Raw genomic sequence first — 13,888 nt, 5'->3', positions numbered from 1 at the left:
ACTGGGGAAAATATCATTAGACCAAATCATGCAAAGTGGGAACACTTGCCCTGCTGGGCTTCCTACTGGACATTGCCTGCAGCAAATCAGCTAAGAAACAGGCCATTTGGTCCTAACAACCAGTTGAAGATTATATTGCATGCCCAGAGGGCCCAAGTAGCAAAACAAATGAAACTGGCCCACAACATGTGAACTGTGATAATAAAGATGCTATTTCAAACTACCTTGCAGCAACCTGCACATTCTCTGACCTGAAATAAATTGGCAATCAGCTGTCAGGGTTAGAAAACGGATGCATCTCACACTCTCCAAATCTGGTAGAAAAATACATAAAGTTTATGGCCAGACACGTTACTCAAAGAAATAAAATAGACAAGAGAGTCAATAACATATTGAGATATAGACACACAACAGAAATAATAGTTCAGGATCAAAATATTGACAGCAAATATATTTTATTACTCTCTCCAGCTCAGTGATAAGACAACTGCTGTGTTATCGACTCCCTTAGATTTGTCTTTGCATATTCTCACCCTGAATATAAAAAACTCTAATTTGATAACTATCAATACTGCAGTTGAAAAAGGTGGGTGATGTAATGGGGAATATTTGCTCTAGCTGATAAGCTACTGCTGCAGAGTTGAGCAAGTATGACCCAACAGAAATTCAGAATCTCGCCATCTTGTCCCCATCAGCACTCAGAATATTTTTGCTGTATGCAATACATCTTGTAGCTATTACTGTACAACAGGTTTGCCCTAGCCATGGACTAGGCCATTCATTCGCCCAAGATGCCAGAAGGAGTGCCCTTAACACTACAAGGCTATATTTAAATATCCATTTAACATTTCAATTCACCAAAACAGATCTCTCTGCAGTCTTTTACACTACGATCACTGCCCACAAATTATGAGGCAAATATACATCCAATAATCAATTCCTGAAGTTTATGTATGTGACAGAAGAGGCTTCATTTTGTAGCACAGTCCCGGACTTGGAAAAGACAACTTCTACAGGGAAGTCGTAGGAGCACAAAAGGTCAAATTGCTTAGGCAGATAATGCTTTACGTATATGTGATATAAGACCTCCAGTCCATTTCAAGTACCTTATGAACATAGTAAGCCATTCACCACCCAAGAGAAATATCATCCGTTTTGTATATTTGTTGCACAAATTGGTGAAAGAACCCATATTAAGCCTGTAGCCACAACTTGTACATGAGATCATTTCTTCCACATTTCACGGATATCCCCTCCAAGAGCTGAAAAGTAAGGCATGAGGAGAGAACTGAGAGTTATACAGCTTGAAGCCAGGCATGATTTCATTCTCTTTAAGGGGGGAAACAGAAACGACGTAGCTCCTGGTTGCAACAATCTAAAGTTTCATTCCTTCTCTAACATGCTCATTTTGCTCTGAAAGACAGAGACTAATAGAGGCAAGTCTAGGGCAGAACACACTTGCTGCAATGCTAAAAGCTGATATTCTATTCCACCATCTCCCTCCTAATGCCAGGGAGGGGGGCTGAACTCTGACAAGCCACGTATGTATTTCCCCCTTTTTACATCTATTGAGTACAATTTAACTGTAACTGCAGTCATTTTACTGCAAATAAGGAAAAATACTGAATAAAATCAGCCCAATTTCCTGTTAATGGCACCTGCTGGTTGATAACTCTTCACCCTGCTTTAGGCTTCACCTTAACTGAATTCTACCTAACAGACACTCAAAACAAATGCAGATTTTTTTTCCACCCCATAAAACAGAGTAGTGCCTCCCACTAAACTAATGTGCAGGGTGGGAATATACAATCTTGCAGAAAGTATCTCCACGACTAGAATAAAATCACAGCTACACACCTCTGGAAGAGGAGTAGAACACGGGGTTGCATTTCATACTTTTGAACCAAAATGGGATCACCAGAAATTTTAGAGGACCAAAGGGATGATAATTACCCTAATTTTTCTTCATCATTAAAGATGGCTAGATCTTTCCTGAATTAAATGGTCAAGAACCAATCAGTTTAAATGTCTGCCTTTGTTGCGAATCACTACTTTTTTTTTTTCCCTTAAATTCCCTTATTTAAAAATAAAACAAAGGTGAACTGTAAATCTGCAATTTTGAAGAACACTAACATTTTAGGTGATAAACTAAACCTTTTGCCAGGAGATCTAGATTTCTGTCCTGGCCAGTCTCCTGCTACAGGTGCAGTAAGGAGCACCACCACTAACTCCCATCAGTAAGAGAAGGGTAAGATTTCCTTCTGCCCATCCTTTACTCTATTTTCATTGAAAACATTTTGATTGAAGTATTACGTACAATAGGATCACGTTGTGTTTAAGCTCTACTAGGCACTACTACAATCACATTTTATTATAACAAAATAGGCTGCCTTTGTATTCGGATATACCACAGAAGCTCAGAGAAGGTGGGGGGAAGTCTCCTCCAAGGTCTCTCATCTTTGTTTCCCCATACTCAAAGGATGCCTCAGCCTTCAGCTACAACACTGCTTCTTAACCCTGTCTACATCACTGGAAACTTCTTCAAAGCAGCCCCAAATAGGGCAACAAAGGCTAACATTCAGTTTTGGGGAATCAGTGTCTTTCCAGCAGACTAGAACCCTGCTTCCTTTTAACAAAAGGAAGCTGTTTCTTCAAGAACGGTTTAACACTAAATAAACTTGTTAAATCATATCAGTAATTAGAGGGACCCATTAAGCAAAAACAAGGCCAGGAGCAGCAGCAGTTGGCCGTTAACAGGAGGGCTGGGATCCATCCTCTGCAGCAAGCCACAGCAAAATGCACTAGGTCTCTCTGCGCCCCAGAACTAACCCCATGTGCAGTGGTCACTTCACTGAGAAACATTAACTGATATAAGTGGCCATATAAATGCCAACTACAACTTGCTGTGTTAGCAGTACAAATGAACCAGCTCTCCTCCCTGCACTGTAACCATTTGCAGGATTACTTTAAAGTTGTTTCCAGAGACAGGAAATAAAGAAACTGGGGAAAAACAAACAAACAAACAAACAAAAAACAAGAAACCATCAGTCTCAAGCTTCATCTAATACCAGTAGGCCGGGTCACCAGGGCCAATCCTAGCAGCTCTCTGTTTTTGATTAAGGTTACGTTAAGGGAAGTACCAAAGACACTTGCACGCATTCTGGTTTCCAATACAATGACAATTTTTTTTTGGAAAGGCTCTAAAAGCAACTGAATTTGTTTTGACCAGTACACTGTCAGCCTTTCTTAAGGCCATTTCCTAAGCTGACATCAATCAGCCATGCCAGCAGCTGTTTACAAAAACAGACAGAGAATTAGATTTTTTGAAACACGGTTCTCTTCTCACCTTAAATACTTCATATTCCCTGGAACCAATTTTTCCAGGAATATTAAGAACAGAAGTAATTTTCTAAAAAGCACAAGAGCTTCTTCATGAGGGAAAGGAAGCAGTGAGAACTGCACACAGCCACCAACACCAGTGTACAGGGGTAAACAATCAAGAAATTTACCCCCAGGTTTATTTTCAAGCTATCCAGAGTAACAGTGTATCAAGCCCCTGCACTAGAGCACCTGTAAAAATATAAACAAACTCTTCTTGACAACAGTGTCCCCAAACCTTGATTCATAGAGAGCAGAAAATGCAGAAAAGCCTGGGCATGCAAGCCTGACTCTCCCTGGTTTGCAGCTACCACAGGACTAAAAAGACTGTCAAAACAGTGAGTGTGCTCCTAAGGTAAGTGTCCTACTAAAGGCAACTGCCACCTTCCAGATGCCTGAAGACCAAGCAGTCTATAATGCCACGGCAGCAGGAGCACATAGCCTGTGAATGACTGAAGTATGGATCCTACCACAAAATACAGAGCAAGAGACGCTGCTTCAGAAGTCCTCGGCAAGGCAGCAGTTCTGCACCTTCCACGACTCACCTTGGTATATGGCTACAGAATAGTGCAGGAGGAACCTTGCTCTGAAGTGGGGAACTCATCACAATCGTATTTCAGCACAAGATTTACTAATACCATTAGAAATAAAACCCAAGATGGCCAAAGCTGAAAGAACAGGTACTTGCTCCTTGCCTGGCAATTCTGATTTCTTTGCTCAATTTCAAACCTTTAAACAGCATTACTACTTTGATCTCTGCGATCTCAGAGAAATGAGATTTTTGGGAAGGGAGTGGGAGAAAGCTGTAAAACCTACACACATCTATGAGGTATCCAAGGGCAAATATAGTGCTTGGAGCTACTTGAAAAAGTGCTAGAAACAAGGCCCAATGCTGAAATGCAGGTGAACAAACACCTGTAGGTCTCTACATTGGAAGAACAACTGCAAATACAACACTCAAGAGTGCAGCTGCTCTTGAAGCCTCACCTAGGAATGACACCTGCTACATGGAATCATCTATCACAATGTGAGAAGCCAGCAGAAACCAATTTATAGCACAGATTGTAACTGCATGGATACGGTTTGCGCCAATGCAAGCAAGGTTCAGCAAGTCATAGGGCTCACCAGTAAAATTTTAGGTACAAAGTCTAACTTTTGCTGTCATAAAGCATTACGACCATTTTGCATATTAGAAGTTCATTAAAAAAGATATTGCCAAAAAGTCAGATTTCTCATTTCAGTTCAGTCTGATGAAACAGTGAAGAAATAGGTAGGACTAATGTTATGAACAATTAGTTCGTAGAAGACTAGTTTTATTCATTTTCACATATAACCATTTGATCTGAGCCATTTAGACACAGCTCAAAACTGTACTGCATTCATCAAATTAGTACTGAAATAAAATATTCTTAAAATCAATGGCAAAATAGGACCTATCTACACCTTCTATTCCCACAGCATTTCTGGAATGGAAGAAGCATCTGATGACAACATTCTTTGAAATCATATCCATGACTGGACAGTTGTTTCTGAAAAGGCTAAAATATGCCTGCAAACTGTTTCTTTGCAGTTGATCTAGCCTAGCAATGAGACACTAACACTAACAAGTCTATTTTGATCACAAAAGCACAGCAAGGTTTCACAGTTCATTGCTTGACAGCACAGCACCTGGCCATACAGAAGACCAACATATATACCAACATATACTGGCCTCTGGCTTCTCACAGACTTAGCGATGCTCCAGTCTGAGATACAAGGTGCAGGGGCTGATCCATATAAACCCATTCTTTCCTAAAACATCAAACCAAAGAAGCAGCAGCTTCTTGCTCGAGTACAGCCACAACACCAGAAAACAAAGCCGACTGTGGCATGTTTTCAGACAACAGTAATGATAGCAAGCCAGACTCTGCAGATGAAAGAAACTTCTCTCCATGCTCCAGCATGCTTTTCAGAACGTGAAGCAGAGGTGAAGTATTTTCAGCCTTTGCCTTTCATAGCTTCGCATCAGGCCAGAAACAGAGAAAATTCTTTCAAGATACAGTCTTAGGCCGAAGCTTCGCTTACCTCCTCAGCGGTCTTGCACATATTTTATGGGGGAGAGAATGACCCTGCAGGGCTCTCTATGTCAGTAAAAACACTAGAGGAAACAGGAGGAGGAAAACATGGCCATTTTTTTCTGATAACCAACCACAGGAAAAGGTGAACTCTTTGCTTCTATACAGCAGCAGGTAACAGTGTAAACACTCTTCCTGTAACAGTGCACAGCATTACAGATTTGTAAAAAAAAGAAAACACCTGTTCTAACCTTTTTGCTGTTCCTGCCAAAACCAGGAAATGAATAATTTATTTTAAAGGTCTAATAATTCATACAGTATTAACTCATTACAGTTATCTGATATGATCCACCCAATAAATTACTCTTAGGCTGTGGCCAGTGTTAAATGCATCAGAGATTTAAGAATCCTCATAAAAAATAATTATGAAAAAAGTCAGGCCTAATATGGAAAGCTTCCTTCCAACTTGCCTCAACTTCCATCACCACTCTTTCTCCTTAAAATTCATGTACAAAGCTAAGCAATCAGAATTCTTGACATATACTCAACATACAGTTGAGTATAGAGTGTGGCCACTCTAGTCATGAAAAGAAGCATACTTGACACATGCTCCTATATGCTGCCTGTTCTCTGAAAACCAGGGAGGGCAGGGAAGGACAGCTTAATTATGCATCTGGCACTCTGTGCATGAGCTCCAGCACAGTTCCAATAAGACCCCACCTTGGCACTACCACAGAACAAGATTTAAACTACGGAGTTAGTTTGCCGATTTCCAGAGTTTGTAAACTAACACAGAATTGCTTCACATTAGGAATATTAACGCCTAGGAGCCCTGTGCTATCTGATAAGACTAAACAGCACAGGGAATCCTACATACAATTTATACGCACACACACACAAACGCACTGAGTAATTGCTGTCCTTATAGAAGATAACAACCTCCATACATGGATTTCAGAAACTGCATCCACAAGATTCTCTGCCTACTCATAGCCGGCTTACCTCCATCATCCAGGGGCCGTTTCTGCACTCCATAACCATAGACTGACGGGTCCACAAGTGTTGTAGAATTATTCAAGTGAGGAATATCTCCAATTTTAGCAGCAATCTATAAAAGCAGATGATAAAAATATGATTAGCATATCTGAAGTGTCAGCTACCACAGCTAAACTCTTTCTTCCAGCAAAGCATTTACCCCAGTCCAGCTTTCTCTCAGTTATTTTCTATATAGGTGCTTTTATAACACAGTTGCAAGAAAGCAGTGCTTTATTTGTAAAGTAAACAGCTTTCTGTTTGCTTTTGGTATTTGTTTCATTAAGACTGCATTCACCCAGCTCCCCTTCCTCGTCATGAGTATGTATTTACTCCCTGGAATATTATATTTAGCCTGGTTCATTCAAAGGACAGCTGAGAAGCAGGATCCAACCACAAGGAGAGTTCAAGCCAACCAACTTTGTCTTGGAGAAGCTGCCACCACCATAGCCATGTAGGAGGACACAGGCTTTCTGCTGCATCTGTGCATATCCAGAAATTTAGAAATGCACACTTGCACATCAGCTTGGGGGGACTGTGGGGAGGAGAATGTGAAAATACACACCACAAGGACAGGTCTGGCATCTCCCTCTTAAAGAGACTGGATTACCCTGTGTTTACTGTACGAAAAATAAGCTAGTGGGCAAACTATTAGTCCAGAATTAGTTTCAATTTCCTGCAGAGGTCATTATAACACAAACATGACTAACACTGGCTGTTCCTCAGCTTCCAACCTTTATGCAGGGGTAATAACCATTCTCTGCCAAGCTAAAACGGAATAAGGACATTTACAGGAAAGAAGAGACATTCAGGTATCACAGCAAGAGTACTGAGTTAAGCAAATAAAACAGGTGGAGAGATATAAACATCATTTAATAACAGTGAAAAGTTAGGCTCATCTCTAATGACATTTGGGAGACATCTATATGGATGGATGCTGACAGAAGTAAGCTCTTTCACCTGCACTCCAAGCTAACTGGATGCAAGCCAACCCTGGTATGGAAACCATAAAGGCGCATTAGTTCAGTGCTGCACCTGAATTAATACCCGTCAGGGACATGCAAACTGAAGTCTCACAGCACCCCTTGCCTACAGAGAGACATCCTGCTTTAATATGCAAGTACAAGATAAAGAAGTTGCAGAACAAATATAAGCATGTTGTATTCTACATAGCTCTCCTCCCCTCCCAACAAAACGAAAATCACTGAACAGGATTTTTATTAGGAGTCTGATTGTTCTTCCTGCTTATTCCCCCTCTGAACTAAATCTTCCATCAAGCATTTTCACACCAATCAATTTTTATATCACTATATTATAATTGGGATTTTAACAGAGAATAAGCAATAAGAATAGATGAAAAAAGCATTTTATACAGATATGCTTTAAATGAAGCCAAGGGCAAATGACAAAAAGGTGTTTCTAAAATTTTAAAGTTTTATTGCAACAGAAAGACAGCTACAAAAACTCAGGTTGTTGACACTATCAACTGCTACAGTGGAATAAACAACTGTCCAAGATTCAGAACCACAGGGTAGTGAAAAAACGCTATTTGAAATAACCTCTATGGATTGAGGGCACTGCTTTTAGAAAGAGACTAGAAAAGAAAACATTCTCTTTTATGCCTTGCATGAAAAGGGCTCCAAGTTTTGACTATTTTCTTCTCATATTCCATTCCCTCCTGTTCTCCTTTAGATAGACAACCACCTTGATGTATCAGAAATGCCAGGACCTTGAGAATACAATCTTGACTTCCYGCTTTTACCCACAGGATTTTGACAGTTTTTTGGATGAATAATTGAAAATATAACACTGGACAGTTAAACCCAAGGTGAAGCCAACATAGAGCCCATCAAAGAGGAAGTGATGTTCAGTTTTAACCTAGTTTTAGCATAGGGACTAGCACAGTGATCATGCAGCAAAGCTTTCTGATGAAAAGCATCTTGGTTATCAACATCTTCAAAAACTGATAAGCCCACAGAAATACAGTTCTGAAAGCATTAGCACAGACCAGCCCATATCCATTCCATACTATGAAGGGTCAGGTGATGCCCTGCTTTTATGTCGAATGCTATCTCCCATCCACAATTCTAGCCCGTTACCCACGTGCTTCCCCCGTATGTCTGGGATGCAGAGGAGTTTAATGAAGGTACGAAGAGCATAGATGTTTCCTGACCATTTCAAAACTGAAAAATAAAGTTTTAAAAATAATTTATAACAATCTATTAACAGCTTTCATGCCATAACTTACAATCCAAACTTACACGAAAGGGACTGTGTCAGCTGTAACATACCCTGGCATGTTTTGGAACATTCGATTTTAACGTGCCCTTCATGAACTCTCTTCCTGTTAGTAGTTATTTACTTGGGAGAGAAAGCACTGTAAGCTGATAGTTTGGATCTGTAATCACACATCCCACACTCAGGGGGAAGAAAAGTCTGTAGATATCCGAAGCTGGCCTACAGAAGGAAGCTGGCATGAAGCACAAAGGTGCGAACAAACAGATCACTGGCACTAAGGCTGTCGGCTCCTGGAACAGGAGAGTATTATAAATCCCACCCATGCCTACTGCACAACTATTTCCCCTGTATGTAACCCTCAAAGGAAAGGTCAAAATAAGAGAGCCAATGCCATTTTCACTTAAAAAAACCCACCTTATACCCTTATCTCTAAAGCCTCCCAGCTGCCACTGGCTTACACACAGACAACAAGCCATGTCACTATAGTACGAAAAATACCCTGCAAAATTAAGCATTACGCTTTTAAAATAGATATAGCAGTTAAAACAAGTTTTAACTTCTTATGTTCAATTTACAATGGGAACCTCAGTTTTTACTACAGGTTCAGCTGGGAGATAAGCACAAAAGTTAGAACACAGCAAAAGTAAGCAGACCTAGCCCTTATCTGACTAAATGACCTTGAGTAATGTACTGCTAGCCACCACTTTTGTCCCTCTGCATGTCAGCCGTCAGGCTTTTTTTTTTTTTTTTTTTTTAACCCAACACATTTATTTTGTTGAGCTCTAAAATACAATGGAAAAAGCATCACTACCATGAAACTGTTGCTGCACTGAATCCCCCTCAAATCAGTCTCTCCCAACAACAGTTTAAAGGACACAGTACAAACCTGACTTACAGAACTGCAATGGTAAAGTTGGGGGCAGGGGGGCACAGGGAAGTTGCCTGAGCTTTGCAATTTAAGAGGAAGATAAAACGAAGCCACTCATGCAAATGGAAAGCTCTACTCTTAAGTACCTTTTTTTTTTTTTTTTTGCTATATCTTGCATTTCTATCCTCCTATACCTTTAACCCCCTTTAAAACAGTACAATATCTAAACACTTTCTGAAATCAAACTTATTTGCCAGACAAGACCCACACCCCCAGTATCTGCAGAATTCAGCTTTCAAAAGAAATGCCTAGCTTCTGGGAAGAAGCTTTCCATGCTGTTCTGCAAAAGAACAGCAACTAATAATATCACCAATTCCAGATATTAGCAGGATGTAAAAAAAATGAAGCACTGTCATCTGAATCTTTAGACAATTCTAGTGCTTCTGTTACTCTTCCCATTATTCAAGCAAAATACTCAACTTAGCATGACAGCCATTTCTCCAGAGCACTGCAGGGAGTGGGGAAAACATCCACAACTCTTTAAGTGGCATGTCACAGGTGGTTTTTCTAAATACTACAGTAATAGCAAATACCTGCCCTAAAACTATTTGAAGATGATCTGAAAGAATAGTCCAAAAGGGAATAAAGAGAAGAAAGTCTTAAACCCTTCCTTCTCCCTGCAGAAAGTTAGAAGTGGAAGCCTGATATTAAAAAGGGATTTTACATGCAAGACCTGATACAACTCACAGTAAGTCTCAGGCCATTCACCTGCTTCCAAGGTACCCAAGACAACACACTACATCATCTTTGTATCTTTCCCAGACATTCAGATTCAGACAGTACATAAGACAGATTATGAAAAGGACATATATGAAGAGGGAATCAGTTAGCGCTGCAGATGAATGTGTTGTACTGAAAATAAAACTGCCAAGGAAAACAGGAGAGAGTTATGAACCAAGCAAGACAGTGTTCTGTCAACGAGAACAAGCCTCAAAGACTATCCAATAGAAATTCGTTTTTGTCCAAAGTACTGAGTTCTGCTTATTTTCCTATCCATTACTCAAAAGGAGAACAAACATTCTCTCCCGTCCCCCCCACTCCAAAATGCGACAGAAAAGTCACCCTGCTTAAGACCAGCTGCTTCAATATACAGACTAATCACTACATATGAGCTAAAAGTTAATCCACTCAAATGGGACTTGGTACAGAAGAAGCAGGACAGCCTACCTCAAAGCCTTAGCATTCATTTGAAAAAATGCTTTTTATTACACCTCAAACATTTAAAACTATACAAAAGTCCAAGCAAATCCATTGCAGACATCAAAAACAATGTACGTATTACTTCTTTCTAAGGTATTAGAGTTCTTGCTCTTATGTCAGCTCACTTCCCAATGTCTTTGAAGAATGCAGTTACTATGATTGATCAGGAAAGTCTTTGTTATCCTGAATAATTTAGTTATTATTAATAACTAAGCACTATACACTATAGCTCAAGTTTAGTGTTATGGCCCTCATGAGAACTGAATTTAGTAAATTTGATTACTAGTCTTAAGTGTAAGATTAAACTTTGAAAGAGTTCAGATATCAAACCAGGGATGCCATACCCAAGCTGGGGAAACAAGAACTAAGACTGAAATTTTCTTCCTCTACTCCCCCATTAGAGCAGAAGGAATACTCAAGAAAAGGCTATGACACTGGTCATAAGCACCAAAAAACGTGACATCTACCTACCACATCAGTGTAGCTCAGGCAAATAATAGCTTTAAACATATTCAGTGAAAACTCTGCCATCACCTCCAGAGAAACGTTAGGGGTAAGTGCCTTTGCATCCCAGCTGGTTCTCAGCCAAAAGGGTTCATCGCAAATTGCTAGGTTTGTTGAGGTAAATATCTGTCCACTGGGGAACTAAGACCATCTTAATTCATATTTGGTAACAAGTCCTTAATGACAATTATTTAGTCCTGTAATACTTGGGCAGTAGAAGACTACCTAATTCCCTACAAAGCCTCTATAGAACTAGATTAAATCAAGCACTTCTAGGGGGAGGAGAAAAGAAGGAAGGGAAATAAAGGCGGAATACTGTTTTGCACTTGCAAATGAGTCTTTTCATCCCACAAATATTAATGAAAATCACATTCAGCAGGCAGCATGCAACTCACTGCACAAAAATGTAGGCCACTGTACTCGCGAGAACACATGTACAGCTCACATTTCTCACACGCTTGTTTTCGGTGAGAAAGATATCACAGAGATTGCTACGCTATAGTGCCTCACTTGAAGTTGGCAGCCTTGAAGGTTCTGAAGCCTTTCAGTTCAGACTAATTTATGGTGTAGGCTCACAGAAACCCAACATATTCAAAGTACAATGAACTTAACCAGTAAGATCAGTAAAATGAGAGTAAATAACTGTAAAAAGCTTATGGAATTTTTCTATCTCCTTCATGTATGAACATATGAGGCACCTTAACCTTCCCTACAAATTTGGCAACAGCAACCATACAAGACAGATCGGAATCAATTTTCAGGTAGCTCTGCATTTCAGCTTAACACAGTCCTAGGCGTTCCACTTTAACATGCAACCCGTTACCGATCAGGTGAATGGTACATACTGTGGCACTTTCGGTACATTCACAAAATAGTTTCAACAAGCTGCAACTGATCAGTGAATAATGAATTATTTTCTTCTTTCTAAACAGGTTATTCAAAGATTATTCAACTGCTAACAGGCAGAAAATATTATCAGATATTCAATGAGATATTTTTGCAATTAGAGGCCTTCAGTAATAGAGGACCAAGTCAAGGCAAACACAGCTGCAATACCTCCCACTTCAACTGCATCAAGTAGGTAATCCTGGGCTAATAGCAAGGCTTTCAGACATCACATACCATCAAGGCCACAGCACTTTGTCAGTCACTGAAAAATGTGACATGTTGCCTCATCTGGGACACAGCTAACATGTAACTCGTCTGCTACATACTGCAATACGTATGCTTAGATATAAGGCTTTAAATCAACAGGTGAAGAGCAAACTAGCTTGTGTGTTCTTCTGGAAAGGGGCAACATATTCATCTACAACAGCTACTGCTTCTGTACAGTTTACTGAAGACAGTACAGAACAAGCATTTACTGCCATACCGATTCACAACCAAACCATAAGCGACCATAAGCCACTTAAGTTCCATTAGAACGATCACTTGAAAGGTCTTATGGTCCAGCTTACTTTCTTCAGGAGCTTCTCAGTTAAATGAAAAAAAAAAAAAGGAAAAAAAAAAGAAAGGAAGTCTGGGCAACAGAAGGAGATTCTCCCACCTTGCCTGTAACACTGGAAAGACAATAAAGTCAGAGTCTTCAAGCATCAGGTGGGCCTTGGTCCTAGTAGTGAGCCGTATTATTCCTTGTTACATATTATATGTGGTTACTAAGCACAAGTAAAGAGCAACTTGTTCAAGGATGGAATAAACACCTGCGATAAACATGGAACAAGAAGTGTGATGAACAGTCACAAAATCCATACAACAAGCAGAGCTTGCCAAGCAACAGCTTCTCGTTTCTGAAGCCACTTTTCACAACCTTCAGAACACACAAATGTTTGCAGTATCCTATATTAAACACAAGAGCATGATTTTTGCAGGGTTCAGGTCTTTCTTCTAAAGTTTCCATTTTGGCACTGCACAAGCTCTGAGATTCCTTTGGAGAGTAATTCACACTCCCTTCCCTCTTCCTCTGAGGAGGAAAAGCAAGACTTTCCTTCTGTTAGAGTTTCTATTGACTAGTCTAGAGCACAATTAAGGTTCTGTTTAAAAAACAAATTAGCGATAGCTCACCCCTACCCATTGCAAAGTTTAAAAATGCAGTTTGGCAGAGGAGAGGCTGGAAACTGCCTCCTTCCCCGAGAAGCAGTGTTTTTGCCGTGTCACAAGCCCCGGTCCCAAGCCATGCGGTACGGAGACTATCAGAGAGCCCCGCGGCCGCCCCAGCCCCTCCGCCGGGCGCCCCACGGCCTGCTCCCCTCCCCGGCGGCCCGGAAGGGACAGCCCCAGCCCCAGGCCCTTCCAGGCCCGGCTGAGAGGGGCCTCGGGCCCCGGGCTCCCGGGAGAGAACAGCGGCGCCGCGGTCCTCCCCCTCCCGGCGGCTCCTCGCCTCGCCTCAGCCCCGCGGCCTAGCGGCGGTGCCGCGGCCTCCTCCCGCCCCCGGCCCCGCGGCGGGGCTCGCCAGCCGGCGGTTACCTGCCGGACCCGGTGCAGAGCGTCGACGAACCCCTCGGGCTTGATCCCCACGGGCGCTGCGCTCTGCCCCTGCGCCAGCTCCGCCATGACA

The 13,888-nt window shown here is 41.2% G+C and overlaps 1 protein-coding gene across 9 annotated transcripts in view; it reads right to left on the bottom strand.

The window, feature by feature from the left end:
• Positions 1-13,888, bottom strand: part of FUBP3 (far upstream element binding protein 3) — a 42,514-nt gene extending 28,626 nt beyond the window's left edge. For 8 of the 9 annotated variants that reach the window (XR_003252907.1, XR_003252910.1, XR_003252906.1 and 5 more), the window contains exons 1-2: positions 13,798-13,884; positions 6,435-6,540 (exon numbers count right to left, since the gene is read on the bottom strand). Coding sequence is in view for 4 of the 9 variants with exons in the window: in XM_026062124.1 (XP_025917909.1) it covers positions 6,435-6,540; positions 13,798-13,884 (193 nt within the window). In the remaining 5 variants the exon portion in view is untranslated. Of the gene's footprint in view, positions 1-6,434; positions 6,541-13,797 lie in introns of all 9 variants that reach the window. The other variant, XM_026062127.1, reaches the window with a different exon arrangement.

Source organism: Apteryx rowi, unplaced genomic scaffold (assembly GCF_003343035.1).
Source record: "Apteryx rowi isolate R43461 unplaced genomic scaffold, aptRow1 scaffold_19, whole genome shotgun sequence".
Classification (NCBI taxonomy): domain Eukaryota; kingdom Metazoa; phylum Chordata; class Aves; order Apterygiformes; family Apterygidae; genus Apteryx; species Apteryx rowi.
This window is presented reverse-complemented; position numbering and strand designations above follow the sequence as displayed.